Source organism: Rhinolophus ferrumequinum, chromosome 9 (genome assembly GCF_004115265.2).
Source record: "Rhinolophus ferrumequinum isolate MPI-CBG mRhiFer1 chromosome 9, mRhiFer1_v1.p, whole genome shotgun sequence".
Taxonomy (NCBI): domain Eukaryota; kingdom Metazoa; phylum Chordata; class Mammalia; order Chiroptera; family Rhinolophidae; genus Rhinolophus; species Rhinolophus ferrumequinum.
In genome coordinates, this window is record NC_046292.1 from 10,912,872 (window position 1) to 10,939,386 (window position 26,515).

General features: G+C 42.8%; 1 protein-coding gene across 1 annotated transcript in view; it reads right to left on the reverse strand.

The window, feature by feature from the left end:
* Positions 1–1,319: 1,319 nt before the first annotated feature.
* FBXO42 (F-box protein 42) overlaps positions 1,320–26,515 on the reverse strand; it is a 76,919-nt gene continuing 51,723 nt past the window's right edge. Inside the window, 6 exon segments of the mRNA XM_033113518.1 lie at positions 1,320–6,138; positions 6,669–6,785; positions 7,901–7,957; positions 8,440–8,536; positions 9,852–9,962; positions 10,769–10,922. Coding sequence (XP_032969409.1) covers positions 5,023–6,138; positions 6,669–6,785; positions 7,901–7,957; positions 8,440–8,536; positions 9,852–9,962; positions 10,769–10,922 — 1,652 coding nt within the window. The 3' untranslated portion in view covers positions 1,320–5,022.

Consider the following 26,515-nt stretch of genomic DNA (forward strand, 5'->3'; position numbering starts at 1 on the left):
CAGTCTCACCCTTTCACAAGTGCAACTGCAGACGCGTTCGAAACAATCATTCTATTCGACCACCAACTCAGTACCTGCTGGTACACGGTGCAGGGCCTTTGCACCCGCGGCCCTTCCTCACGTCACACTCTGGTTTGCAGTAAACGGCACAGCCAGCCTCAGACTATATAGTGTTAGAAGTGGAAGCCTCATCCTGCAACCTGGGACGAGAGCTGCAGGCCTACAGCACCCACGTCTGGGCCAGTTGATATGCAGTATGTTCTGAATGAAAGAAGGTAAGTGCTTGGCACAAAGACCCAGGGGTGTAAGAAACTGGCACATAGTCGCTAAGTAGCTTCAGGGCTGCAGTCCCCTATTATCCTTAGGGTGCCTGGCTCTTCCAGGCCCCCACACGGGTGGGCGGGCTCATGTCAGCAGCCCCCAAATGACACTACCAGACCGGGAGCCACTAAGTGTGCTTTGAATCCAGGCAGAACACCTCATGTGCCCAGAGGCTGAATTCAACTGGCAAGCCAAGGAATAAAGTCCGAAAGGGAGATGAAACAACGGAGACAGTTCTGACCTGATTTATGGCACAGCTGCTCCTTACTGTTCTGGAGAGGCAGAAGCCTCTAAGGCTCTCCTGACACCTAAAAGACGCCCCAGGCAACGGCAGCCACGCAGCATCCTTCGTAGGGCCATGCTCCTTCCAATTTACACACGGCGCCCAGCCCTTTCCTTCAAAATCCTGTCTTTTCTTCAGGGGCTAATTATCTCAGCCACCATTTTTTGAGCACCTACTATGTGCCAGGCACTTTTTGCTGGTGCTTTTCACATCCAATTTTAGTTAATCCTCATGATCCTGTTTAAGATAGAAACCACTGCATTTATGGACAAGGAAATGTGTATCCAAGGGTGAGCAGTAAGTAGGGGGAGGCCAGGCCTCTAGGGCTTCAGGCCTGCGTCCCCGACCACTACTGGCTGTGCTGTTTCAAGACCCAGGAGCCTGTGTCCTCACCTTTGCTTAGGAGGCCGCGATGACGCAGATGTCATCCTGGCCCCTGGGCCTCTGCTGCAAGCTCATCACCTCCTGGGTCTCCACTGCAGGCTGGTACTGAGACTTTGAAACACCGACTCCTTCAAGCATGATGGAGAGAGCTGCTTTAGAATTAAATGGCATTGTTCTCAGGGAAGGGCAACTCTCCACCTCTACCCGGAAACACAACCATCCTGGAGAAGGATATTTCCAACTACTTTGCTTCCACCTTCAGTTTCCAACCTCAACTGCTTTCCATTCATTACAGCTTTGTTTCTTTCGACTAATAAAACAGTGAAGACAGTTCTGTTCATTTTGTTTTATTTGTTAAATTGCTAAAAAGTCATCAGAGGGAAACATTAACAAAAAAATGCAATCGACAGAGATTTAAATATCAATGAAATCAAATCCACTTTTCATTCCTACACTGTTATGTGCCTAAAATGACCAGCTCAGGGTAAGCCACCCGGGACCCCTGAGTTGTATGGGAAACAACACTCACAGCACCAGCTTGGCCAGGGCACACTGGTGTGCACTGACGTGAACCCTGGTTGGTGGGAGGGGAGCAGAGCAAGGAGAGTACAGATGGAGGCAACGCCTCAGGGTCGCTCATGGGACAATGAGCATGGTGAGGGAGCCACTTACTGGTGACCATGCAGAACATGCCTTCTGCAGTTTGTGGGGAGGCTGCACAGGGCCCAGGCCTCAAACTTCAGCTTCCTGGCTGCTGGGTGTGTTCAGACGCTCCCCACTGACTTGTGCGCTGGTAAGAGACCACAGATAACGCAAAGCAGAGCACATCACCATGCCAGGATCACCACAAGGAGCAGACAGACAGACAACCCAACCAGGAATATCACTTTGAAGGGGGAGGAAGGAAGCAAAGCAGGAAACCCACAAAGATAACATGAAAGGGAAACGTCCCTTCGTTCTCCATCAGCTGGTGGCTTTCTGCGCTCCCAAGTCAAGACTTCTTCAGTTGGTTTTCTTTCTTCCTCCTCTTCATTTTAAACAGTTCCAACACAGTTCCTAGAACAGTTCATGGTTTCAGCTCTTGATATAAAACTCAAACATTAAAATCAAATCGATCCACAGAGGGCGGGGAGGAGAGTCAGCCCAGTATTGCCTTACAACTAAATTTATGCTTGTTCGACACCTAATTTGTGCTCCCAAAATGTGCGGTGGGGTGGAGATTGTGGAGCCCACCACCCACGTGTAGAATAAGGGTGGCAACACGAAGGAAAATGCAGAACCCTCTCTGCTGCCCAGACTGCAAAATGAGAAAACAGGAAGCTCTGTCCAAGAAGGTAAGAAGACTAAAATTCCCTCTTGAGGTTAGCGAGGTGGCCGGTGAAATCAATACGACAAGGGGGCTCTCAAAGGCACGCTTGCAGGAAGGGAAGGGGTTAAAGCTTCAAGTAGAAACAAAATGTATTCTAAATACTTAAATACTGATAAATATCTGCTTTAGGCGCTCCTGAAGGTTTAAAAAACATATTTTGTCTCATTTTTCTCAGTGATTTTTAAGACAAAATTGGCATCCTATCAAAACCGGATTTGTGATTAAATCTCATCTGACTGAAGCATCCCCGGGCTGTGGAAATGGTCACCTCAGCTGAGACACCTGAAGTCCCACTGCACGTGCGGCTTCACAAGAGCCAGAGGAGACCGTCGCCGGGACTGTGCTGAGTCGCTCTCCCAAGGTCCCACAGTGCAGGAGCCACCAAGACCAACCCCACCGCAGGCAGACGAGGCAGGTTTTTCTTAAAGAGCTGTAAACAGACAGTCTGGTTCCAAGTGTGGTAATACTGGGATGCCAGGGAGTCCCGAAGAGCTGGGTTACTTTCTAAAGGAATCACCTGTTACCTGCCTACTTGGGGAAAGTAAAGGAATCAAGTTAACAGCTGGCTTAGGAAGGCCACAGGACAAAGGGAAAGATTACAAAGTTGAGATTCTGCACTGTCAGCCTTCCCAATATTTTGTAGTTAAAACAGGAACTGAGTTTGGAGGCACTGTCCATGCACAAACACAGTGTCACAAACAAGGCTTGGCAACAGCAGTAAGGCCCAAATCGCCGCTAATGCTCCAGGCTAGCTTTCTCTTGTAAGGACGCACATGATCTAACAGTCTTTGCCAAAGGACTGGCAGCAGCCCCGGAGTGGGGAGTCTGGAAAGCTAAGTGCTGAGCTATGAGCAGTTGGACACCACAGAAGTAAGCACATGGTGGTTCCTTCATCCAAGGGAGCACACAGAGCAGTTTCTGGAACTCATACCCTTCCCTGCCTCCCTGGGAGCTGGCCCTTTCCTGGCCCAGGGGGGCTTTCCCACTAAGACCACATTGTAAAAGCTAATGGCTAGGGGAAAGGATTCAACATGATGTAACAGGACAAAACATACTTCTCAGACAGACTGCTGAGTGCTGGCTGAAAGCCAGGACCCAGAGCCAGCTGCAGCAGGCTTGTGCTTGGGAAATGCTAACAAGAAAAAGGGGAGTGTGGGGATGGGAAATGGAATGTTTTGAAATTTAAATCCTAAAGGCAAAATAAAAAAAATCCTCTTTCCATTGATGAGAAATCACCAAAAACCCACATTTAAGTGGTTGCAATGTGTCCAGGCCGTGGTTTTAGAGACTGGTAACTTGTAACTTCCTGTATCAACCAAAGAAATGCTCTAGTTGGTTACATCTTATCTCAGAAATGAGTGAAAATAAAAACCCAAGCCTTGTTTGGGTGACACGTGAATAAGACAATCAGAATGCAGGAGCTGCTGCCAAGGTCAGCCATGCACCACAGAGGCCAAGCACATGATACTCTACCCAATCACCTGTTAATAACCAGGCAGAAAAACGCAGGTCACAACAAAGGCAAAAATAATTTCTAGAAAGATTTGTTACTGGGATTCCTTCTCAGGATCAATTTCCACATTTTACAAATATGGATGGGTGTGTCCAATGTGCTTTGGAAGTAAAAAGAAGCCCATAAGGAAAAAATCAGTATCTTTTGATGCTTCAAGGATTTCTCATGATACTGGCATCTTGGAATTCCCTATGGGCCCCTTAGTGACACCAGAGAAAAGTGTTCCAGAAATATTTCTAAGAGATTTCTCTGGGCCCCTGAGCTTTGTAAAAGAAACAAAAAATGAGAAAGGTTTTAGGGCTTTAAAAAAATCTGCATATGTAAGGAAAAAAAAGGGAAGAAGGAAAGAAAAGAAAGGCAGCCTCTGAAGATCAAATTTTAAAAGAAAAAGGAGAACAAATGTGGTTTTGGGCAATATTCAACGAAGTACAACTGTCAGAAAATTCCACAGATACCAAAATGTTTTCTGAGACATGGAGGGAGCACTCAAAAGACCAACGGACACTAGGTGGACAAGTGTCACTGCAGACACACTGTCACGATGATCCTGGCACACAAATGTGGAACAAAACCCCTTGCTGGGGAACTGTCTTCAGTCACCAAGGGCAGAATGGGGCCAGGCATACAGCGTTATAGCAAAGAGAAGTTCTCACAGGTCCTCTGGGTTTTGAGAGAAGGGGAAGAACAGTTTTCTATCGGTCACTTTTCCTGCCAACACCTGAAGCCCCCACTTGTGCACCTTACACACGCCCTTTCCTTTTCTGACTCTGAGAAGGCCACATAGAGATTTACAGAGGGCTCTTCAGTTTCTTTAGGAAAGATCTGATATTAATCTGTTCCCTAAATTCTTGGTCTAGTTACCAGCAAAGTAGAAAAAGGCAGCACACCCTCTGCTAAAACACAGCAACAGTTTTATCTGAACCAGGACGGAGATCTCTCCCTCTTTGTAAACAGAGTTGGCTATATAATATATATTTATATATAATTTTTTTCTTAATGGAGATTTGATCTGGAGTACGTGAGGTTGGGAATTGGGGTTTTGGTTTATGGGAGTATTTCTGTCCTTTGTTTTCCCAATTCTCAGTCCAAATGCTTGCACGCTGGAAAATTCCAAATTAAAAGCCACAGAAAGGGAAAGGGGTTTAGAACATATTATCTCTTTGCTCGCACAAAGTACAAGGCATTTGTTTTTGGATAGTACTTCACATTCTGTTTCTTGTCCATGAGTCCTCCAAATATGATGAGTTCGCCCCTGCCTTGGACCACTGTATGCAGGCTGGTTTCAGGAGGCCCCACCACAGAACTGCTATTAAACACTTTCCATTTGACCCGGCCCTTCTCCTTGGTGTCTTTAATGTCCAGCACGTACATCTGCATGGGCTTACAGTTCATACTCTGGTACAAGGGTTTGCCAACATTTAGGGACTGTGGAGGGTGGTGGCCCAGGCGACGGGCAATGGGAGGTAAGGAATGTCCATCTCCTTGGGCAGGCCCTGGCCGCGGCACGGGCGCCGTTTCTCCACTGCTCAGGTTCTGGCTCCCGGGGGAGCCTGGAGAAGACCCCAGGGGAGGGCTCAGTGCTGCGGAGGCCGAGGGGCCTTTGGATGACATCGCTTTGATGGCTTCTAGGCTCCGACGCAGGGCACCAGGGGAGACGGCTCCTGTGAGGGCACTGGCCACGTGTGGTGGGGTATGCACACCATTCGTCTGTTCAGGAAGGTGTCGCATGCTTCCCCCCACTGTCCTGTTGTCCACGCCATCCAGGTGATTGCTATTGGAAGTGGGTTTCAGATCCCAATTCAGATCTATTGATCCTAATCTCAGATCTTTCTGATCTGGTAGTGACCCTCGTCGAGGGGCCAAAGAAAGTCCCATTTTTAGGTCATATCCTTCAGTGGTAGAAGGAGTGCTGGGAGATATGGCCTGTACAGGGCTGTCCAAGGAAGAGCCACCTACAGCTGCTGTGCCTGGAGATAAACTCCCACCATTGAGGATGGGAGAGCCATCTCCTCTGGCTGGGGAAAGGCTCCCCTCCCGGGAACTGGAGGGGGTCTGCCTTTGAGCTCTGGGTCTCAGTGTTCCCCAGCGGCCGTTAACACACGGAGCTTCATCCATACTCCTTACTGGAGACTGAGAACGGTACTCTCGGGTTTCGGGAACCAGGGCTGGAGGAGTGGCACTGATAGGTGATGGGCGAGAGTTCAAACTGGGACTGAGTGGGGCTCTCCCACTGGGAGCCTGGCTGAAGACCACCACACACTGGCCCACCTGGAAGACAAAAGACCTGGGCTCAATTCAGATCATTCACTCAACTATCAAACGTCTTCTCATGAACACCTGGGATACGCCAGGCATCTTGCAGGTACCTGAGATACAGAGATGAAAACAATGTAGTCTGCTTTTTAGGCTAGAATGGGAGACAGACACGGGAGCTATATATATAGAGAGAGCTATTTGTTGCTATAGTGTGACATCTGCTATCATTAGAATTATGTCTACTGAATAGGGATAGAGTGGAGGGAGGAATCAGCTTTTGTTTGGGGGACCCTGGGGAAAATCTTCTAGACAAAGACATGCTTATAGCTGGGATTTAAAGGATGAATGGGGCCCACTGAGTTTTCTCTCCTAGTGATTCATATATGTAAGACACGCCCAAGGAGCTATGGTTAATGTCCACCTATTTTGTGACATCAAGGTGTTTTCAATTTCCATACAAATTTGCTTCGAAACCTGACAAGTGGATTCGGTCGTGCAGTATAGGACCTCTCCTCCTGCAGGCCGGTCAGTTCCCTGCTTACCCGGCAAGCTGGATGGCACCACAGTTCTGGGGCCCCATGATCTTCATTTTCTACCTTGAGTGGCTGCCAGGCCCAGGGCCCTGAGTGCATGTGCAACAACCAAGCATCCTTGAACAGCTGTAAGAGAAGAACCAACAACAGGACTCAGGTGTGGTTCATGTTACAAAACACACGCACAGAGCTGGAATCTCAAAATTGTGCTGTCTGCTCTAGAGAGTATGTGGGCTCTTCAGAAAGAATAGCAAAGTCTTTGGTTAGTCATTGATTTGTGCGTTTATTCATTCATATATTATCAGTGGCTGGGCACATGAAATCGTGCTTGTGACCCTTGAATCAATTTTAAGTGGTTTTGAATTTTGCCTGTGGTTGTCTGTATGCATGTATATGGGGGAGGATGGATAGATAGTACATACTGTGTTTCCCCGAAAATAAGACCGAATCTTATATTCATTGTTGCTCTAAAAGACGTATTAGGGCTTATGTTCTGGGGATGTCATCCTGAAAAATCATGCTAGGGCTTATTTTCTGGTTAGGTCTTCTTTTCGGGGAAACACGGTATCCATAACTTTATGAATCTGCATTCTTAAAATAAATTCCGTAAAATCTGGCAACTATCAACCTCCTTTTCTGTCCCACCCATCCTTGACAAAATGATAGCAGCAAACATTATAGCCTAAAGAGGAAGCGGGGGTAGGAAGAATATAGATATGCATGTAGAATATAAGAACATAGAGTATAAATTCTATAGAATATAGAATGTAAGAACACAGACATTCAGAGATGAACGTCTCGGATTAAAAGCACCTCGCCCCTCCCCCAAAAAAGAGCACAGAAAAAGGCTAGATAATACAAAGGCTACACACCCAAATGGAAAATGACAATGCCACAGAAATGATCTTGCACATTCTCACAAGACGAGACAGGATCATATATATATATATATATATATATATATATATATATATATATGTTATATATATATTTTTTCATGAGATGTAAAATACAGCATAGGGAATACAGTCAACAGTATTGTAAGCTCTGTACGGTGGCAGATGGGTAGTACACTTGTTTGGGTTATCACTTTGTAAGGGGTGTGAATGTCTAATCATTATGTTGTTTTGTACACTTGAAACTAATAATAAAAAAGAGAGAGAGAGAAAGACGAGACAGGAGAAGCAAGTTCTGAATGCTCAGCAGCGTGTGCACGGGAACGCCACACCAGCAATACTCACAGCATTGGGACCGCCACACCCTCCAAGGATTAAGATAGTTGCATCATCTATGACAATCTGGGAAGAGGAAGAAATTTAAAATAAACCTATAAAGACACAGGCATCTGACCTCCTATGTTTCAGTCGTTTAGGTTATGAAAACAACTTAGCCCGCTCCCAAATGCTCTCTTCTAGTTACCAGTAAGCCCTCCATTCTCCCCTGCCAATTCTGATCCCTGTGAACAAATTACTGATGATTCACCTGAATGGGTATGTTCTTTGTTGATCAAATATTAACATGAGAGTGCCAACCACGTAAAATACAGGGTTCTCTTAAGAAACGAAGCAGCAAAGTAAAGGCTTTGGGGAGAAGCATAATATAAAGCCACTAAAAATAAATGTAACCCACTGGAAGTTGAAAGCAAATACCAGCAAAAATAATGAGAACTTCCCTTTTGGCTTACGCATGTTGGCATCTTCCCTGACTCCCTCCTCCCTCTCTCGTCCTAACTGAAAGATGCTACAGTGTTTGCTGACTAGTTATTTTCATTCCTGAGCACCTGAGATTGGCCACCTCGAGGATGAGGGCTGGGACCAGAGATGTTTGGCTTGGACCACACCCACTGCTCGAGGTCAAGGACCCAGACATCATTGCTCCTGTGAAGACAAGACGTAAGGATGAAGGAGCTGGGATCGACCAGGGACCACAAGAGCTGACTGATATAAATGAAGTCACATTTATAAAGACGCCCCACTAAGTGCCATACTCAGGGTGAGCGCTTCAACTTCCACTCCTTTCCCTGGAACCCACCTGGAGACCTTCAAACCTCTGCTCTTTCCACTGGCCCATCAAGCCTTACTTGTCTGCATCGTGCGTGTAGTCACACACTAATACCTAACGTAAGAGTTAACTGGTGAGAGCAGGAAATAGCTATTGGTGAAGATACAGTCTTCACTAAAAGCAAAAACCACAAGGAAGAGAAAAAAATTATTCAAAAGGCAGCTCTATCATTGTCCAGGAGATAATGATTTATTGATTCGGGCTACAAAAAGTAATTTCACCATGGCTAATGAGAGCTGCAGCTTTATCAAGGACAAACTGGCATCTCCAACCCTCAAGGGACCAGTATGGCAAGGACAAACTCCTAGATGGCTGTCTCTGTGTTATGGTCCCCTTTGTAAGGTCATTTATTCACACATAGGGACACAGGAGCTCCCATATCTTAAGCCCTCAACCTTCTCATCCGGAGGGTTGCTCACACAGTGTCTTCCACAAATGTTTTAAAATAGGAAGACAGAGAGCACCTGAGAGAACACGGTTGGGTCTGGAATGGTTTTATTGCTGACAGCGCTCATCAACTTTCATTTCAGAGTACACAGAAATGATCAGTGCTGTCGCTCCTGCTGAATCAGACAGACAGTGATTCAGCAGGGCAGCTCTGGCTCTTGACTCTGGCCTGAGCTGACCACTTGTGGCCAGAGCTGGAGAGGACAGTGGGTATGGATAACAGCCTCACAGAAGTAGGTCAGACCTGACACAGTTCTTGGGCTCCTACCACCTCCCCCAACCTGTCCCATCTGGAGAGTGAGCCGTTCCTCCTGTCCTGTCAGGCTACCTCCCCCCTTCTCTAAAGCGCATAAGCTGTGTCAGAAAGGAGCGCCAGCAAAAGCTGTGTCTTGGTAGGTGGCCTTCTGCAGGCACAGGGAGCAGCAGACAAGGCGGAGGCCCCAATGAACAGAACCACACACCCAATGAAGAGAGACTCTAACCAGCCCTGATTCTATGGAGCAAGTTTCCAACTTACTGGTCTGTGACTAGGGGATCAAAAAATAAAATGCTAGGGCGAGGTAACTGATTGGCTGGATCTGAACCACGTTCAGGAAGACAGACCCCAACTAGTTCACTTTTCTGACCTGTTATTCCCAGGAGTATTTACCTGCAAGTTGACAGGGGGCAAACCAAGGTACTTACATTTGTCGGGATCCTAAGGACCCACCAAAGACAATCATTTTATCATCTATCACACAGGAGGAATGGCCAGCCATGGGAGGTGGCCCATGGGTGGTCACAATGCAGTTCCACCTGATATAAAAAGACAAGAGGAAGTCAAGAAGTCAGCACCATCTGCTCTGGTCTTATGTGTTTAAGGTGGAAAACAGTAAGTAGGCATCAATTAAAACGACAACCCTGTCACCTTTAGTAGAGATACTGTGAGAATAGTAAACGGGGGCTGGCATAAAGTGTTTATGCCTTTTCTACCAAGCTGCTAAAGGTGCGTTCACTTTCAAGTTCTCCATGTGTATGGCTTGGAGGTAGAGTGGAGAGATGAGAAGACAGTGACCAGGGACTCCGTCACGGTTCCTTTGCTGCTCCAGCCTAATTGGCTGAAGGAGCACACTTGCCACTTCTTTTACAGTCCTGATCAGTAGCAGCTACCAAGAGCCCTGTACTAAGCAGTCCATTATAAGGAACGGGGGTTTCGGCCATTTGATAAAGACATGTTTGAGAAACAAGTGGGAGTCAGTCTTGGGGACATAGCAGGGAGTAAGGAACCATCTGGATCTGCAGCACTCCTCGGGAATTAGCAGCCAAAGCTGAAGAGCTCCCTGTTCAACTGGCTCATTCATTTTTCTTGGAAGAGGAATAAATCTCTTCCACTTTTTCTATTTGGAATAAGGGTCCTTAACTTTAGGTTTTAACGGGGTCTTGGAAACCCACTGAAACTGCAGGGCAAAATCTGTGCATATGTAAATATTTTTTTTCTGGGAAAAGAGTGTACCAAATTCTTTCATCAAATCCTCGAGGAGATTTTTGGACACAAAAAGAAGACAAGGAATCCATTCATTTAAAAACTTGTATTCCAGATTGAAAACACCTTTGTGGCTTACCAGTTTTTAGAGGGTGAGTAAGTGTGTATTTCATCAAAGAATCTCTCTGGTTGGTGCAGGGGATACGGGCTTGGCCTCGTCCAGCCACCAAACAGCACCAACAGGTCCTTGTACACGACCAGAGTTGCTCCCGCTTTGGGGGAAGGATAGGACCCTGGGAGAAGTCAGTAACACGTGGTTAGGATTCAGGCTCTCACGACAAGTCACAGGTAGGCTGTCTACAGATCACCTTTCCCTGGAAGAGCGGCAAAACAGAAACCAATGCTATAAAGCATAAGGGAAATGAAGAGACAAAACTGGGTTTGCAGATCTGAGAGAAAACCATCACCAATTTATACATCTTTTATAATTAAAACAGAGAAACCTGAGTTTGAGGAAAGTTACTGGGCCTCTCTCAGGCTTAGTTTGCTCCGCTGAAATTCAGGGTACAAGTACTAATCTCAAAAGACTGTTTTGCATATTAAATAATACATTCAAAGCAGCTAGCACAGTGCCTGGCACATAGTAGGTGCTCAATAAATGTTGATTCTCCTGCCCATCTCTCTAAAAAGCTTAGTAGAGATCACAAAGGAAAGAATGTAAGGGACTCAGGGGTGAGTATGTAGAGAGGCTAGACACCTGGATGCCACTTAAAAATAACTGCTGCTACCAAACATAGGTAAAAAAGGAGGCAGAATGCAGTTCTCGTGTGTCCTGAGTGAAATGTTAACATAGTGACCTCTAGTGACCCTTATTAGCTATGGGCCTAACAGAAACGGGAGCCGATTTTCGAGGCTGATACGAAGGCATTCCAGTGAAACTGCAGGCCTTACACCAAGAGTGACTACTAAGGTCCTCTGAGCTAACTATGTTGACTAAATTTTGAAACAACAGAAACCTGACTTATGCTGGAAAACTTTAGGGATAAAATATGTCCTATAGGAGTGTAACTTTTCAGAGCTTTTGGTCTTGGAAACAATTGCTAGTTCTGTCAATCCCTTACTCTATATGCCACCTTTAGTTTGCTCAAGACCAAAGTACTTTGTCTCAATATCCAGGTGTCAGTAAATACTGGAAATTAAAAAGAATTAGTAGTTGTTAAAACTGTGGGATCCATTTTTCAAAGGCAATCTTAGGCAGAAGGAATCCCAATAGTATATTAACCTGATAGCAGCTGAGGTGTTCCGCTTTGGTTCCCCTTTCAGCATGGGGTTATGGGGACATGGTCTGCAAAGCCCTGCTCAGACTGCCGTCATGCTGTCAATCACAAAGTCTGGAGGCTGCAAAGGTGGAGCAGAGCACTGCCTTCCGTAAGAGTAACTTCACATGATTCCCTGAGAAGGTGCCAGTCTTCAGGATACGGAGCGAGCATCTGAAACACTTTGTGGCATCAGCGATCGTGAATACTTTCCTCATCGAACAGACATCCATCCAACAGGGTCTCACCACAGAAATGAGTCCTCTAGGAACAGTGCTCGTGTCAATCAGCGACACTGTGACACTGACGGCCGTATGCCATGAGTTAGTTCTTGCTACCATCGCATCTCTCAGGAATCGTGACGAAGGGGGCTCCTCATGATCTGCTGTCCTTCACAGACTCTCATGATCTGGCTAAAAACTGTGCCTTCCTAGGAGGACGCCCCCCAACCCAACTAGAAAACCTAATATAATGGTCTCGTTAAAATGCTAGTATTACCCAAAGATGATTTAATTTGTGAAATACCAAAGCCTCAAGCTCTTGCCTTTACCCTGGGACTCAGAAGTACTGTGGAAAGCTTGGGAAAAGCAAATAAAATAAGTAACAGACTTCGGCAGAATAGTAACTTAAAAGCCTTCCAGACTGAGATTTGGATTTGAGATACTGGAAATCCTGGCTTTTAAAATCAAGTGTATAAAAGTGAAGCAGCAGACCATGGGTCCCCAAAATAGCAAAAACATGAAAACAAAAATAGAATCTTTAACGTAAACTGGACAATTTGTATCAAAAAAGTTTAAGTGCATATGCTTTGAATCAGCAATTTCATTTTTAGGGATTAATCTAATGAGATAGATGGGCAAATGAAAAAAGAAACAGATACAGCGATGCTCATTTGGTGTTCAAACAGATCAAGGAATATCCATATAAAACTATACTACGTGGCAACCACAAATTACATGGCCTTTATTTGTCTTAGAATGAGCACGCTCTATGATGTGAAAACGGAAAGCAGCAAGTGACAAAACATGGACTGACAATAGCGACCAGGTGACGGGCGCTCTGCTCCTAGCACACTGCGTGAAGCGCTACACACACAATTCCCTTCATTCTTACAACGACCGAGGAGGTAGGCACTACTGTAATCCCCACAGACTGGATAAAGAAACTGAGGCACAGAGTGGTTAATTTCCCCAAGGTGACACATCCAAGTAGGGTCAGAGAAGGAATTTGAATCCATGCAAATTGAGCCCATTTAAAAAATCAAATTTCCTGTATATGTTCATTACATATAAAAGAAAGTCTAGAAGGTCGATAAATAGTTGATCTCTCTGAACGGTAAGACTGTAGATGATTTTCATTTTCTTCTTTATAAAAGATTTTCCGTATTGGCTGAACTTTGCAAAAAGTGATCCTTGCTCATTGTGATTAGGAAAAAACAAAGAAAGCTATTTCAGTTGTTTAAAGTGAGAAATATGAATTCCATGCAACTCCCTCTTCCAGCACCTCACTACAACTCACTCCATTTGATGACGGCCTCTACGAGAGGTTATATAGGGTAGATTCTCAATCCCTTATTTGAAATTCCAAAATTGTCCAAGTTTTTTTCCAAAACTCATCTGGCCACAAAACTTGACCTGAAATGACGAGGCTATTGAATAGTCTTTATTTACTCTGCTTTACGTAATCTGCCACGTGTTGCTGTCGGACTCGTAGTTAGGATTGATGAGAAGATGCTGCTGCAGCCTCCACCAGACATATTACAAAGGCATACGCGTCACATTCCCCTTCTAAAACCGGAAAAGTTCTGAATTCCAAAACACAATTAGCACCAACGGTTTAACATAAGGAACTCTGGTTAAGACCACAGGCTCTGAAGCCAGCCTGCCTGGAGTCAGATCTCAGCCCCGCCACATAACTAGCTATGAAACTCAGGCCAGTTTCCTGCCTCAGTTTCCATATCTATAAAATGGAATTTAACAACATCACCTGCCTCATAAAGTGGTTGTGAAGCTTAAATGAGTTAAATCATGTAATGCATTTAGAACAGTGCCTGGTATTCTTATTATTATTGGTAAAGCAAATTAACATGACGTTAATACCAGGTCAATTAGTGACGGACATCTATCTATCTGACGGTACTGCTATCTGCGTAGCACAGTCTAGAACAGAGCTGAACCGGTGGACAGATTTCACTACTAGTACTTGACCAGAGTATTCCTTGCAGAATAACTATTTAGCTCAAGAAAGTACAATAGAAATAAAATTGTAACTGACAGTAGAGGATATGAAAGGGAAGTCATCCAAGTCCCAGGAAGGTAAATCTAATACATCAAATGTAATTTGAAAACCAAAAACAATGGTTAACATGGTAAGACGAGTTTGGGTTTGGTCTTTCATGTGTACAATGTGTTTCCTGTAACATCTTTTAAAACAAATTATCAATATTTTAGGAGGCAAGGCAAACCAACGTTTACCAGTTCTGGGTTCAAAAAGATTACAAATGTAGTATAAGAATACATACCTCTTAAGGAGAAAAACCATTCACAGACTTAAAAAGAGCGCTGGTAAAACATGACATATACAATCAAACGTGAGGAAAGGCTGTACTTTAGACCTGCACCGTCCAGCACACTTACCATTAGCCACGTGGTTCTGGTGGCTACCGAACTGGAAAGCACAGACACAGAACACTTTCCATCATTACAGAAAGTTCTACTTTACACAAAGGGTTTTAAATTCATAAACTGTGCCTATGTTTAGAGGGTATGGGGAAGGCTGTAGGGATGAATGTGTGACTTGATTGACTTGTCAGAGAAATTACAATTACTGCCACTTATAACTAGTACTGCTACTAAGGATGACTAATATTTACTGAGCATTTACTATACGCTAGGCACCTTCCTAAGTGCTTTACATGTATTAACTAACTTAATCCTTTCCAAACGCCTAGTTTTATTCCCATTTTACAGATGAGATTACTGAAGCACAGCTCATTTAAATAACTTCTCAAGTTCACAGAACTAATAAGTGGCGGGGCCAGGATTCCAATCCATTTATCTCGATGCAAAAATCATCTTCTTAACCTTTATACCAGACTGCTCTTCATGCATACAGATACACTCCTTCTGAAGAGCAGTTGCCACAAACACATCAGACATCCTAAAAAGTCTGAGTGTTTCAAAGCTGAAAAAGCTCTTTCCTAAATCTTAATTAATTAGGTAAGCCACAGACCTAGATTAGACAGAAAGATAAGTAAACTGAATAGGCTATTCCTAGGGCCTCTTTTTCTCCACAAGGCTCTGGGTCATACTTTGCTGCTACTGCAGGACCCTGTACTTGTTCTCTGGACTCTCCAAGGAAAGGTAAGCTGGGGCCAGTGACAATGATAAATCAATCCTTATGGATTATTTCAGGTAAGGGGTTTCCAAAATGACTTCCCAAATATCTTGGTATTTTAGAAAGCCAAAAATCTCTCCTTCTACTTATCGCAGAGAGTGGGAGAACTCCCTCATCCAGCATTTCCAAGGTCTGTTTTATGTCACAAATAGAAACTTTAACATCAGCATCTTACTTAAATATCTCCACAACTAAGTAGAGTCATGCTAAAAGTTAAATTAATCATGCTTCTCCACCTCCATTTGTAAGGAATGTGAGAAAAAATTACCATACAAGAACAAATGAAGCAGGAGGGAGGGAGGGCACAGAATTCAACATACAACTTCTATACAGTTAATTCAGCAGCAAGAGGGCAAAGACACAGGTGTATCAAGTTTTCTATGACCCAATTCTGCGGGTTTGCATTATTTGTTGCAAATCCGATACTTTTAAATTCTTGTTACTTTACATCAATATTGTGAAACCTTCATAAAGAGTCCCTACTTTTATCACTTCCAAAAATCTACGTATTTTATATTTTGAATTTGTTTAAAGCAGAGTCTTTAACTCTCCTTCTAATTATCTTAATGAAAGGTCCACAAAACAAATGAATTAAATTTATGGTGAGATCAGAGACTGCAGAGGACAATGAACCTTGGCAATTTTTGTATCTTAAATAGTCTCTTTCGCCAAGTGGAAAACAAACAATAAATCTTTACTAGAATTTTGAGAAAAAAACAAGAAAACTCGTGTTCAAATTACATATTTTATTCATTGTTTTAAAGTCCTAAGAAAAGTAAGCTATTTAAATGCCTTTTACTTATAAACGCCCAGTACTTATAACCTTTCTTTGAAACAGAAATACATCACCGTACATTACTAGACAGGGGAAACAACTAACTTAGCTATAGAATGTCCTTAGATAGAATGTCAGGTCCTAAAGTTTGAAGAATTGCACCTATGTGCGTGCAGTTTGTTCACAGGGTATCCTGAATGATACGGCATAGTTGTTTAACAAATTTTTATTAAAACACACCCACCTCCTACATTAGAGACGGATTCGTTGGAAATCTTGTACAATACAGGGTACTCTGACAGTAGAACCTCCATAGTTAAAAGGCCCATCAATCACCACCATGGTGACATATGAAATAAACACCCTTCCTTCAAGAAAACTTATAAACGAAGGTTTTACACTCATTAGGACATTTCTTGGCCCGCCTTCAAAAATAATGAGGCCACTGGGAAAAGTGGAGGAAGAAAAGGTGTCCCTCCCATGTAGCTTCACTTCTCACCAAGCACCCCAGTACCAAATGTGCCTATATCAAACTTGGACGGACATGTTACTGGATCCTGCTCCCCCAGAGTCAGTGCTTCTCCTCATCGGCTTCACTCCCCAAACACGCCAAAGGCCTCCTAATCGCACAGCAGATATGATCAATGGAGCAAATTTCAAAACAAGGCACAAGCCAAAAAAGGCAGCTGTGGGAAACTGGATGATCAGATAGGCACCCTCTACACAGAACTAACATTCCCTAAAATTGCTAATTGGTTCAGATGTTTCCCAAGGTTCCTATGAATCAGAAGAAAATTTCACATGTGAAAGGCAGTGGCAGAATTACAAGGCATTCCTGTTTACTTTTGCAAAGATGGTAAAACAGTGAAGCAATTACAAATTCTGGTTTGGTTTCTATGCCACTTTCCCACAATTGCAGTTTCTATTCACATAGAACCCAGGACAAGAAGAGCAGCTCAACTATTTGATATACGATAAAACAAACAACTGTTTTAACTGAGGATGTCTGTATTTTACGCATGACTTAAAATTACTTTTATATCTGCACACTCTGATCATGATTTATTATTATTAGATTATTAAGGTGGTATAAATCATAGTTACCATTCCCCTAGAGCTGTAGTTCTTGAACTTTAGCTGCATCACAAGCAGCTGGAGGTCTTGTTACAACACAATTCGCTGGGCCCCTCTCTGAATTTCTTATTTAGTAGGATGGGGTGGGGTCTGAGAAATTGCATTGCTGACCAGCTCCCTGGTGAAGCTGAGGTGAGGTACTAGCCTTGAAGAGCCACGCTGGAGAAAGTGAAATCAGCTTTGAGTGACCCTGCGAGACAAGGCTCCAGTATGACATTAAAAGGGCACGCAGGCCTCCTTTTGCCTTACATCCAAGTTCAGTTGATTTTTCTTAGCACTGACTCTATCCAGACTTCTTTCTGTGCATACACACTGTATATGACTACATGGGACCCTTCAATTTGATAGTAGAGCAAGGACGAGGGTCCAAAGTCGGTTTTCCTGGACAAATGCTTTGATTACAGGGTGCTGAAAGGAACAACTTTAACAATGTCAACGTACAAACATTTCCCTGGTCATCCTCATCTACATGTCACTGAACCTACACTCAGCAAAATAAATTTTAAAAATTGTTCCATCTGCTGGCTTTCAGGCAAATCACTTTTAAGACTTACTTATAGCAACATAAGCGACTTGCTTAATAGTTCTCCAAGACTCTGAAAATAGAAAGATCTAAAACTAGGAATCAGGGACTATAAGAGGTAAAGTTTGAAAACAAGAAAAGTATGAGCATGAAAAATTTAACTGTGGGACTCACTTACATACTAATGAATCCAGAGGAAAAGCACTGGACAAAAACATCTCTACTGAGCTCATGGAATGCCAGAATTCCAGGATGTTCTGCTGTGTGATTTGCTTTTTTTTTTTTTTTTAAAGATTTTATTGGGGAAGGGGGAACAGGACTTTATTGGGGAACAGTATGTACTTCCAGGACTTTTTTCCAAGTCAAGTTGTTGTCCTTTCAATCTTAGTTGTGGAAGGCGCCGTTCAGCTTCAAGTTGTTGTCCTTTCGGTCTTAGTTGTGGAGGGTGCCGTTCAGCTTCAAGTTGTCCTTTCAGTCTTAGTTGTGGAGGGCGCAGCTCAGCTCCAGGTCCAGTTGCCGTTGCTACTTGCAGGGGGTGCAGCCCACTGCCCCTTGCAGGAGTCGAGGAATCGAACTGGAAACCTTGTGGTTGAGAGGACATGCTCCAACCAACTGAGCCATCTGGGAGCTCAGTGGCAGCTCAGCTCAAGGTGCTGTGTTCAATCTTAGTTGCAGGGGGCGGAGCCCACCATCCCTTGCAGGAGTTGAGGAATCGAACTGGCAACCTTGTGGTTGAGAGCCCACTGGCCCTTGTGGAAATTGAACTGGCAGCCTTCGGAGTTAGGAGCATGGAGCTCGAACCGCCTGAGCCACCGGGCTGGCCCTGATCTGCTTTTTAAAGGGGGTATAGTCTAACTGTTTCTTAACTGGCAGTCAAAAACCTTTCCCTGAATGCTTTCAAATTACTGTCTCATCATGATGCCAGAGGGGACATGAGGGAATGAGTAATGGCACTGATGTTTCCGATCATACTCTCCATCTCCTAGTCACGACTCTTCACACACACACACACTTTATCAGGGCAGGTCCAATGAAAGGCATTCACTCCAGATGTAGTACACTGGTTCTTCCCACACAAAACTGGCCTTGAGGGCAAAATAAGACCAGACAGAGCAGATTGACTGACCAGCCTACGTTATGGTTTCTTTTGTGTGGGTACATTTCGGATGGTCGTAGTGAGGAGCCTGAATTGGTGTCTGTATGGGGGTTGGGGAGAGATTAATTTTGCTGATAGGATCCAAGCTGGGTCTCTGGAAGCTGCTCAAGCCTGTGGCTATATAGAGCTGTCATTATGGTAGTGCGTGAAGTGACTGACCTTGATAGCAAGAGATCAGAGGTCAGAAGCATAATCTGGAGAGGCATTTCCCAGAATACCACATTAGCATCTGAATCAGAAAACCTCAAGAGCATAAAAGGACAGGCTGGCGCTTACAATTTAGGAGGCAAGAAACCCTTTAGTTTTTCTTTAAACTGCTGGGGTTATCATTGATCTGCTTACATCTCTAAACTGTTTTGATTTTATGGGTAATAATTTGTAATAGGAACAAGACAAGCATGTTTCATGGTTTTATGGTTTGAGGAATAAGGAGACAAAATGAAAATTGAGAAGAACACTTCACTTGGGCTGTGAACACCTTGAAGACAAGTAACTATCCAGAATGGTCTCCCAAGTATGCAGTTGGACCACAGGGGCTCTGTCTGGAACAGATATCAATTTCTCTTCTGATGACAACAACAGTTCCGTTTTAATATAATTACAGTAAGTCTTTGCATTTAGATCGATGCCCATGGAAGATACATAAATATAATGTTTATTTTAAAGAAGGGAAGTAGGAGGTAGTATCAAGTTATCCTTTGGCAAAGTTACTACAGAACCTCTCAACTCCTCCTTTCTAAGATTTGGTTCTAGCCAAGCGTGTCCTTTAACTCAGTCTAAAATAGAGATTTCAGTTAGTCATCAAGGACACGGTACTGGATGCAAAAGAACTAACTTCCTCCGCATAGACATGGCTTTTTCTTAGGACCTGCCAGCACCATCTCTTCCTGTGCTGGGCGGAAGGCCCTCCTTAGGGGAGGGCGGGGTGAACAGAGAGCGGCATCCTGTATCTACCTCAATCCGAGTATTTAGCACACTGTGTTGAAATAAGTCTCCCAATAAGATTATACTATCCTAGAGGACAGGAGCTATTTTTTTTAATGAAAAAGTTTACTGAACTGAACCAATCCACAGAAGCCCAATGGTTACAGATCCCTTATGAGTCGTGCTGAGAACTGGCTCCAGTTCTCACAACCTACCTGGAGGCAGCAGTAGGCCTTTCCCAGGGGAAACGCCAAATGCTTCTTTAGGTGTTCCCCCCATACTCCCCCGCCCTTGTTTTTTGCTTTTCCTATTTTATTCCTCAGTTGCAACATGGCCAGAAAGTTACTGATTGACATCAAAACAACTTACTGATATCAGACAAAGCTTGTTTGGATCTTAAGCTTCGGTGTACACATTTTTATTATTAAAATTATACCCACATCTTTAAAAACGTCACTCCTCGGGTCATTTACAGAACATCCAAAACAAGAGGAACTTTTGTAATGGGCATGAGAAAATTTTAAATCCTGTATAACCATATATGCCACAGGCAGGAACAAAAGAAATTCCCTATTGGCATTGTTTTCATTTCTCAACAAACCCAAATGAAAGACTGCTTGATGAATAGGGCAGCACTTATCAGCTAAAAATTAACAACATGAAAACCAGTAATAGTTCCTTGTCCATTTCAAGTAGTCTTTTGATTCAATTTCTGGGGAAGGAGAAGAGGTTCAGAGTCTCAGTTTAATCTGATAAATTGTTAATTGCAGTTCTAATGGGGGGGGGGTACTCTTTTAAGTGGCTCTGTTTAGAAGTGAAAACAATGTTTCCAGTCATAAAGTTTCTGGCCTGGTGTCAAAACAGGAAAATCCTAGTCAGGCAGGAGAGAGCCAAACTGAAATATGGTATAATCTTATTCTCTTCCCCGGAGTACCAAAATTTACTCAAATGTATGCTATGCAAATTTTCCCACTCTTCTCTCCAGCAGGAGAGAATATGTACCCACCTTAGAAAAGCATGTATTCTGGAAAAATCCCAGGATCTGAACTTTATAAATAAACAGGAAGGATTCCTTCCTTTCCTAGGGGAACCCACTGGTTCTCCTCTGATTCACATCTCCCGAGACCACCACAGATCCAGGCTGTTCCAGGACTGCATAGGGCTAGAGGAGACAAGGAGAAATCACCAACTCATAAAGAAGATTAACTAGGACAGACCGGGTCCATGGATCAGGAAGAAGCTAATACAAAAAGAATTTAAAACAGTCACTTAAGTAACATCCCATGCCTTATTCATAGAGATTGGCATGTGAAGTGGAGTTTGGGCCCTGGGTGACTTCTATGAAAACAAAACAATGGACGCGGAGATTCAAATACTTCATACTTATTTTCATCAAAAGCACATCATCTTAATAAAAACAACCCGCCTAATACAATAACCAGTATTGTAGTGTATGTAATCCGAACAAAAACTATGAAAGGTAGGTATTACCATATCTACCCTAAAGGTGATGCAAATGAGATGCTAAATAACCCAGTTACTAAGCAACAGAGATCTGGATGCAAACGTCTGTTTCCCTGATCAAAAACCATGGTCTTAATGGTATTACCATGTATGCTCCCTCCTTCCCACAACACATTCCTGCCATCACTTCAGGTCATGAGGTCCCAATAATTAGTACCTTTAATTATTAGCCAAGTGTTCTTTCCTCCCCAAACCTCTATAATACTTAGTTATATCATCAGATCTTCCCACTTAGAGCAGGACTAAGTGAATAGAGAACTCTTTCCGATACTTCCCATGTCTAGAATATTTCTTAAAGCTGACAATTAAATCTTAAGTAAGAAATGAGTGCATATGTCCACAATACAACTTATATAAGAATGCCTGTTGCAGCTATATTCAAAGTAGAAACAACCCAAGTATCTATCAACAGGAAATGGGTAAAAAAAAACCCAAAAAAAAGTGGTATACTTATATTATGGAATACTCACAGCAATAAAAAGGAATAAACTCTGATACATGCAACTACATGGATGAATCTCAAAAAAACCAAGATGAACCTCAAAAAACATCTGTTAGAACAGTGGTTACCTCTGCAAGGCGTAGTATTAACAGGAAAGGGGCATGAGGGAACTTTCTGAGGTAATAGTATTTTCTATCCTGATGTAGGGGATGACATATGGCTGTATACATATGTAAAAAAGTCTTTCAGTTGTGCACCTCAGATTTGTTCATTTTACTATATGTAAATTATGTCTTAATAAAATATTGCTAAGAAAAAAAGACTGGCTACTGTCAAAGCTGGTAGAGTGAACTGTAAACCCTGTTTACACTGCTGTCACATGGCGTCACCTACGACTTTCACCAGGAAACAGAAGTATCAGCAACCCACTGTCAGAATTAAAATTCATCACATGAGGTCTTCAAGAATACATTACTCACATAAAATGCAACCACCCTGTAACTCACATATGTAAATCAAACAGCAAGAAACATTTTAAGATTGGGCCATGGGATTTCAGAAAGCTTACTAAAATGGGAGAGAAGGCAAAAAAGAACACAGTGTAAAAGCCAACAAATCAAATATAAAATCCATAGCCCCTAATCACTTCCAGCGAGAACTATGGAAAAGAGGAAATTATCAGGGGCACCACTTGCATGAAAAGTAGCATTAATTAAAGCAGAGATCAAGAGTTCATCTCCCAGAGAAGAGATCAGAGGTAGCATCTGAGCTTTGAAAAGATCAAGTAGTCTCCCAGCATTCAAGGTGATATTTTTAAGTTCATAAATGACCAATCACAACTCTCACCCACCTAGGAAGAGCACCCTGTAGATTCTTTACAAAAATCCTTCAAAGTCACAAGAGCTGGAAAACTTGAGAAACTGGCCTGATCCCGATTGCATATAGAGAATAGACAGCCAACCAACGTGCACTGGGCATTAGTGAGTACATGGTATTTCCGAGTGTCCTGGAAACCAACAGGGTCATTCATGGGGAAGCAGAAGTTAGAAATAACTCAAGGATAATATCTTTTGCATCCCACCATATAGGATTAGATTTCTGCAGTTTCATTCAGGACATGAAGTTAATATATCTAGAACGCATTTGGAGATACAGAGGAATAGGGCATCAGACAAAATGAAGTTTATCGTGGTCATAAAACACAAAGTGCTGTTGGGGGGAACTATGTGTACCTGAGAATAAACAGAAACACTGCACAGTCTGAGAGTTTTACTGCACAGGGAACCTGAGAGCAACCAAAAATGGGCTTGTCAAAATGGTAGGCAGACAGGATCACAATGCATAGATATGAAAGCTCAAAAGTCTAAGGGAAGTCACTGCTTATTCTCAGCAATACTCTGGATTTCTATCTAAAATAAGAAAAGGTTTAGAGGGTTTTAGGGAAGGATAGAAAAGGCTCATGAATTGGGCCAAATGAATAAAAGTTAAAGAATGCAGGATTTTCAACACAAAAGAGAAAACACTAAGGACAGATTTTAACACATTCTGGTAATCAATATATTTGGAAATCACGAAAAGATCCATAGGTAGAATTAAGTGGGCCCTCTCATTCACAAAGAAAGTATTATAACAGTGAGATCAATAATCTGTTAAGAGAGAATAGAAGCTTGCAGTGTATTTGAAAGGCAGGCACGTCTCCCTGTTACACGGGCCACTATTTACCAGTTGACAAGCATCCACTTCTCTCATATCTCCACAGACCTGGCATTCTCGGAACATATTTGCATATGATGGTATTGTTTGAAAATGTATAAAGTGGTTAAATGCAAAACAGAATCTAATGATTATGAATATACTAATATGTTATGCTAAAAAGTTCCACATCCAGCTATTTTAGTGTCACTATTAACACTGGGGACCTCAGCCAAAGGAAGGACTGGGTGATCTTTTTCAGAACACGCTCCTGTCAGCTGTTTTGGTTACACTGGGTGCCAGGTATCAGTTCCAGGCTCCCTTATTTGTTTGACATTTCCTGGCGACATTACCACAGGCTCAGGAAAGGGTAGCAGAGAACCTAAGACTAAGCTTTTTCACTAGACACAGAACAGAAAGCTTCATCAATGGATCCAGGAGCTCTATGCACATCATTTTTAAGGTGTATCATTTACACAGCAAGAGAAACAGTGACACTCTGGGTAGTTATTTCTGGACAGTTCTAGCACTCTCCAGCAGCTAAGGATACGTTGGTCTTCCTATATATATCTGATATGACCATTACTCTTTCTTTTTCCTGCCTTTGACTCCAAAAGTAAACTAGCTTTTCTGCAGGATTACTCAGTGATTTTGGAAGATGTGATTACTCTTTTAGGGAACAGTCTTAAAGGAACACAATTATTTCCAACAGAGCTTCTTCTGACTCTGGGTAGCTAGAAAGAGCTTGATTGTGTTAGGTCATAACAAGAGAGGTATGTTCTCTTCGGCATCCTGCTCCCCACCCAAAAATTTAAAAAGGCAGGTTATGTTGATATTTTAAAATTCGCTAAGGTGTGAAAAGGTTTCTTCAAATGACACCCTCTGCTCATTTTCCTGTCCTGACTCTGAAGATTGACATAACAAAGAACTTAGTTATTCCCCCCAAATTCAATGGAATGACAAGGACCAAGGGCAACAACAAAGAAAGAAAAGGGAATCCCAGGAAAAGAAAGAAGAATAAACTATAGAAAAGAATTTTATAGGAGACACAAAATAATTTCACAGTGGAGAAATCTAATAAACACTATGTCAGCCAGCTGATCAAGGTAAGCAGAGCACTGATAAATCGCCCTGATATGTGATGAGAACAGCAATTTACCCTTGTGGTCTTCTTTCCCCAAACCCGTAACTCTAGTCTGACCACAAGAAAAACATCCGACAAACCCAAACTGAATGACAGTGAACAAAATACCTGACAGAACTTAAACTGTCAAGGTCGTCAAACAAGGAAGTCTGAGTACTCTCACGGGCAAGAGGAAACTAGGGCGACTTGAAGATAAGTATCCTGGATGGGATCTTGGAAGAGAAAAGGGACGTTAGATTTTTAAAAAATAAGGAAATCTGAATAAAGTATGGATTTTTGTTAATAATAATGTATCAATATTGGTTCATTAATTGTCACAAATGCACTATTATGACTAGATGTTAACAACAGAGAAAACAGGATGTGGGGCATATGGGAACTTTGTTCTATTTAAAATTAAGAAGTATTTTAAAAGTGTAAAAATTTAATAATATGAAATAAATTACAGAAAAAAACTACTCACAATATGCCATAGTAGAAAAAACACAGACTTTAGACAAAATCTGGGGTTTCAATCACACCCTATCACTTATTGGCTGTGTAATCTTAGGTAAATCACTGGGTGATTCACTGAGCTTTAGTTTCTGCATCTGTAAAATGGGGATCACAGTAGTGCCCACCTAACTGGGTTGGTGTGAAGGTTAGATAGTATATATGCGGCTTCTGGGACACCCAACAGCCCACCCCCAGAACGCCCTCCACAGCCCTTCCTGACAGTAGGCCACTCCTGACTGACTGGGGTAAAAGGTAGCAGCTGTTCCTACAAAGCAGCAGCTAAGACTGCACAGAGCAGCCTTCCTTCTCCCTTAGCGACAGTTCAGGAGTCCAGTTTGACACATTACACACCCGTCTAATGGACTGGGATAATGGAGTGAGGTCGCCGATCGCACAGTGAGAAAGCAAGAAGATTTTGTAGGGATTCAGGATTTCCCAGTTTAGCTAGGTTTAAAATCAACTGGGACATTTTCTCTTTTTTAAAATTCAGATCCACTACTCTCTTCCCAGCCCCTTGAGATTAGCTGAGTAAGTCTGCTATGACGCCAAGGAATCTAAACTTTACGTAAGCTTCCCAGGGGATTTGGATAAAGGTGATCTCTATGTGGTTTTTAGACCAGTGGTCTCTTCCTCTTTTTCAGAGAAGGATATCAAGGCCCAGAGAATGCAGAAGTGATTAGGTTCAGAGGCAAGTAGCTCAGGAGTGGCAAGGCCAAGGCTGGGACAGGAATCTAGTTTATATACCTCTGTCCTTGAGTGCGTTCTTTTTTCTAAAACAGAGGGCCTGAACCACAAGCCATCGCTTGGAACTGCATATGTGACTGAAAGAGGAGAAAATGGAAAGGAAAAAAAATTTTTTTTCGGAAAGAAGATTCTATGGGGAGAGTTGGTGGGAAAATCAACTGCTCCAGGACTAGTTAACAGAGATGACAGGCTAAGCTTTAAATCTTTTCCTAACTTTTACAGACTCTCCTAACTATGGAAAGTTTTAAAACTGAAATTTGTTCCCCTTTTGTAAATGGGTGTGGGCTAATATTTAAGAAGTATTGAAAACCAAAACGCTCCAATTTTAAGTGTAAAAACTTCTACTTGAAAACTTTTATCTTGATTTAAAGTAACCAAAAAGGCTGTAAATTATGATAATATTATACATGAACCAGATGCCAAAATTAACTTCAGTATGAATAAAGGGCATTTTAGAAACAGTGGTTTCACATTACTCTTTTGAAGTACCTGTCCCAAGATCTGCTCCTTTGCTTTGGGAGCTGACCACAGGCTGAGTCAAGGGAATCTGAGTAAGAATTAAAGTGTTACCTTAATACCAGAAGGGGGAAACAATTCAACTTCCTAGAACCACCTGGCAAA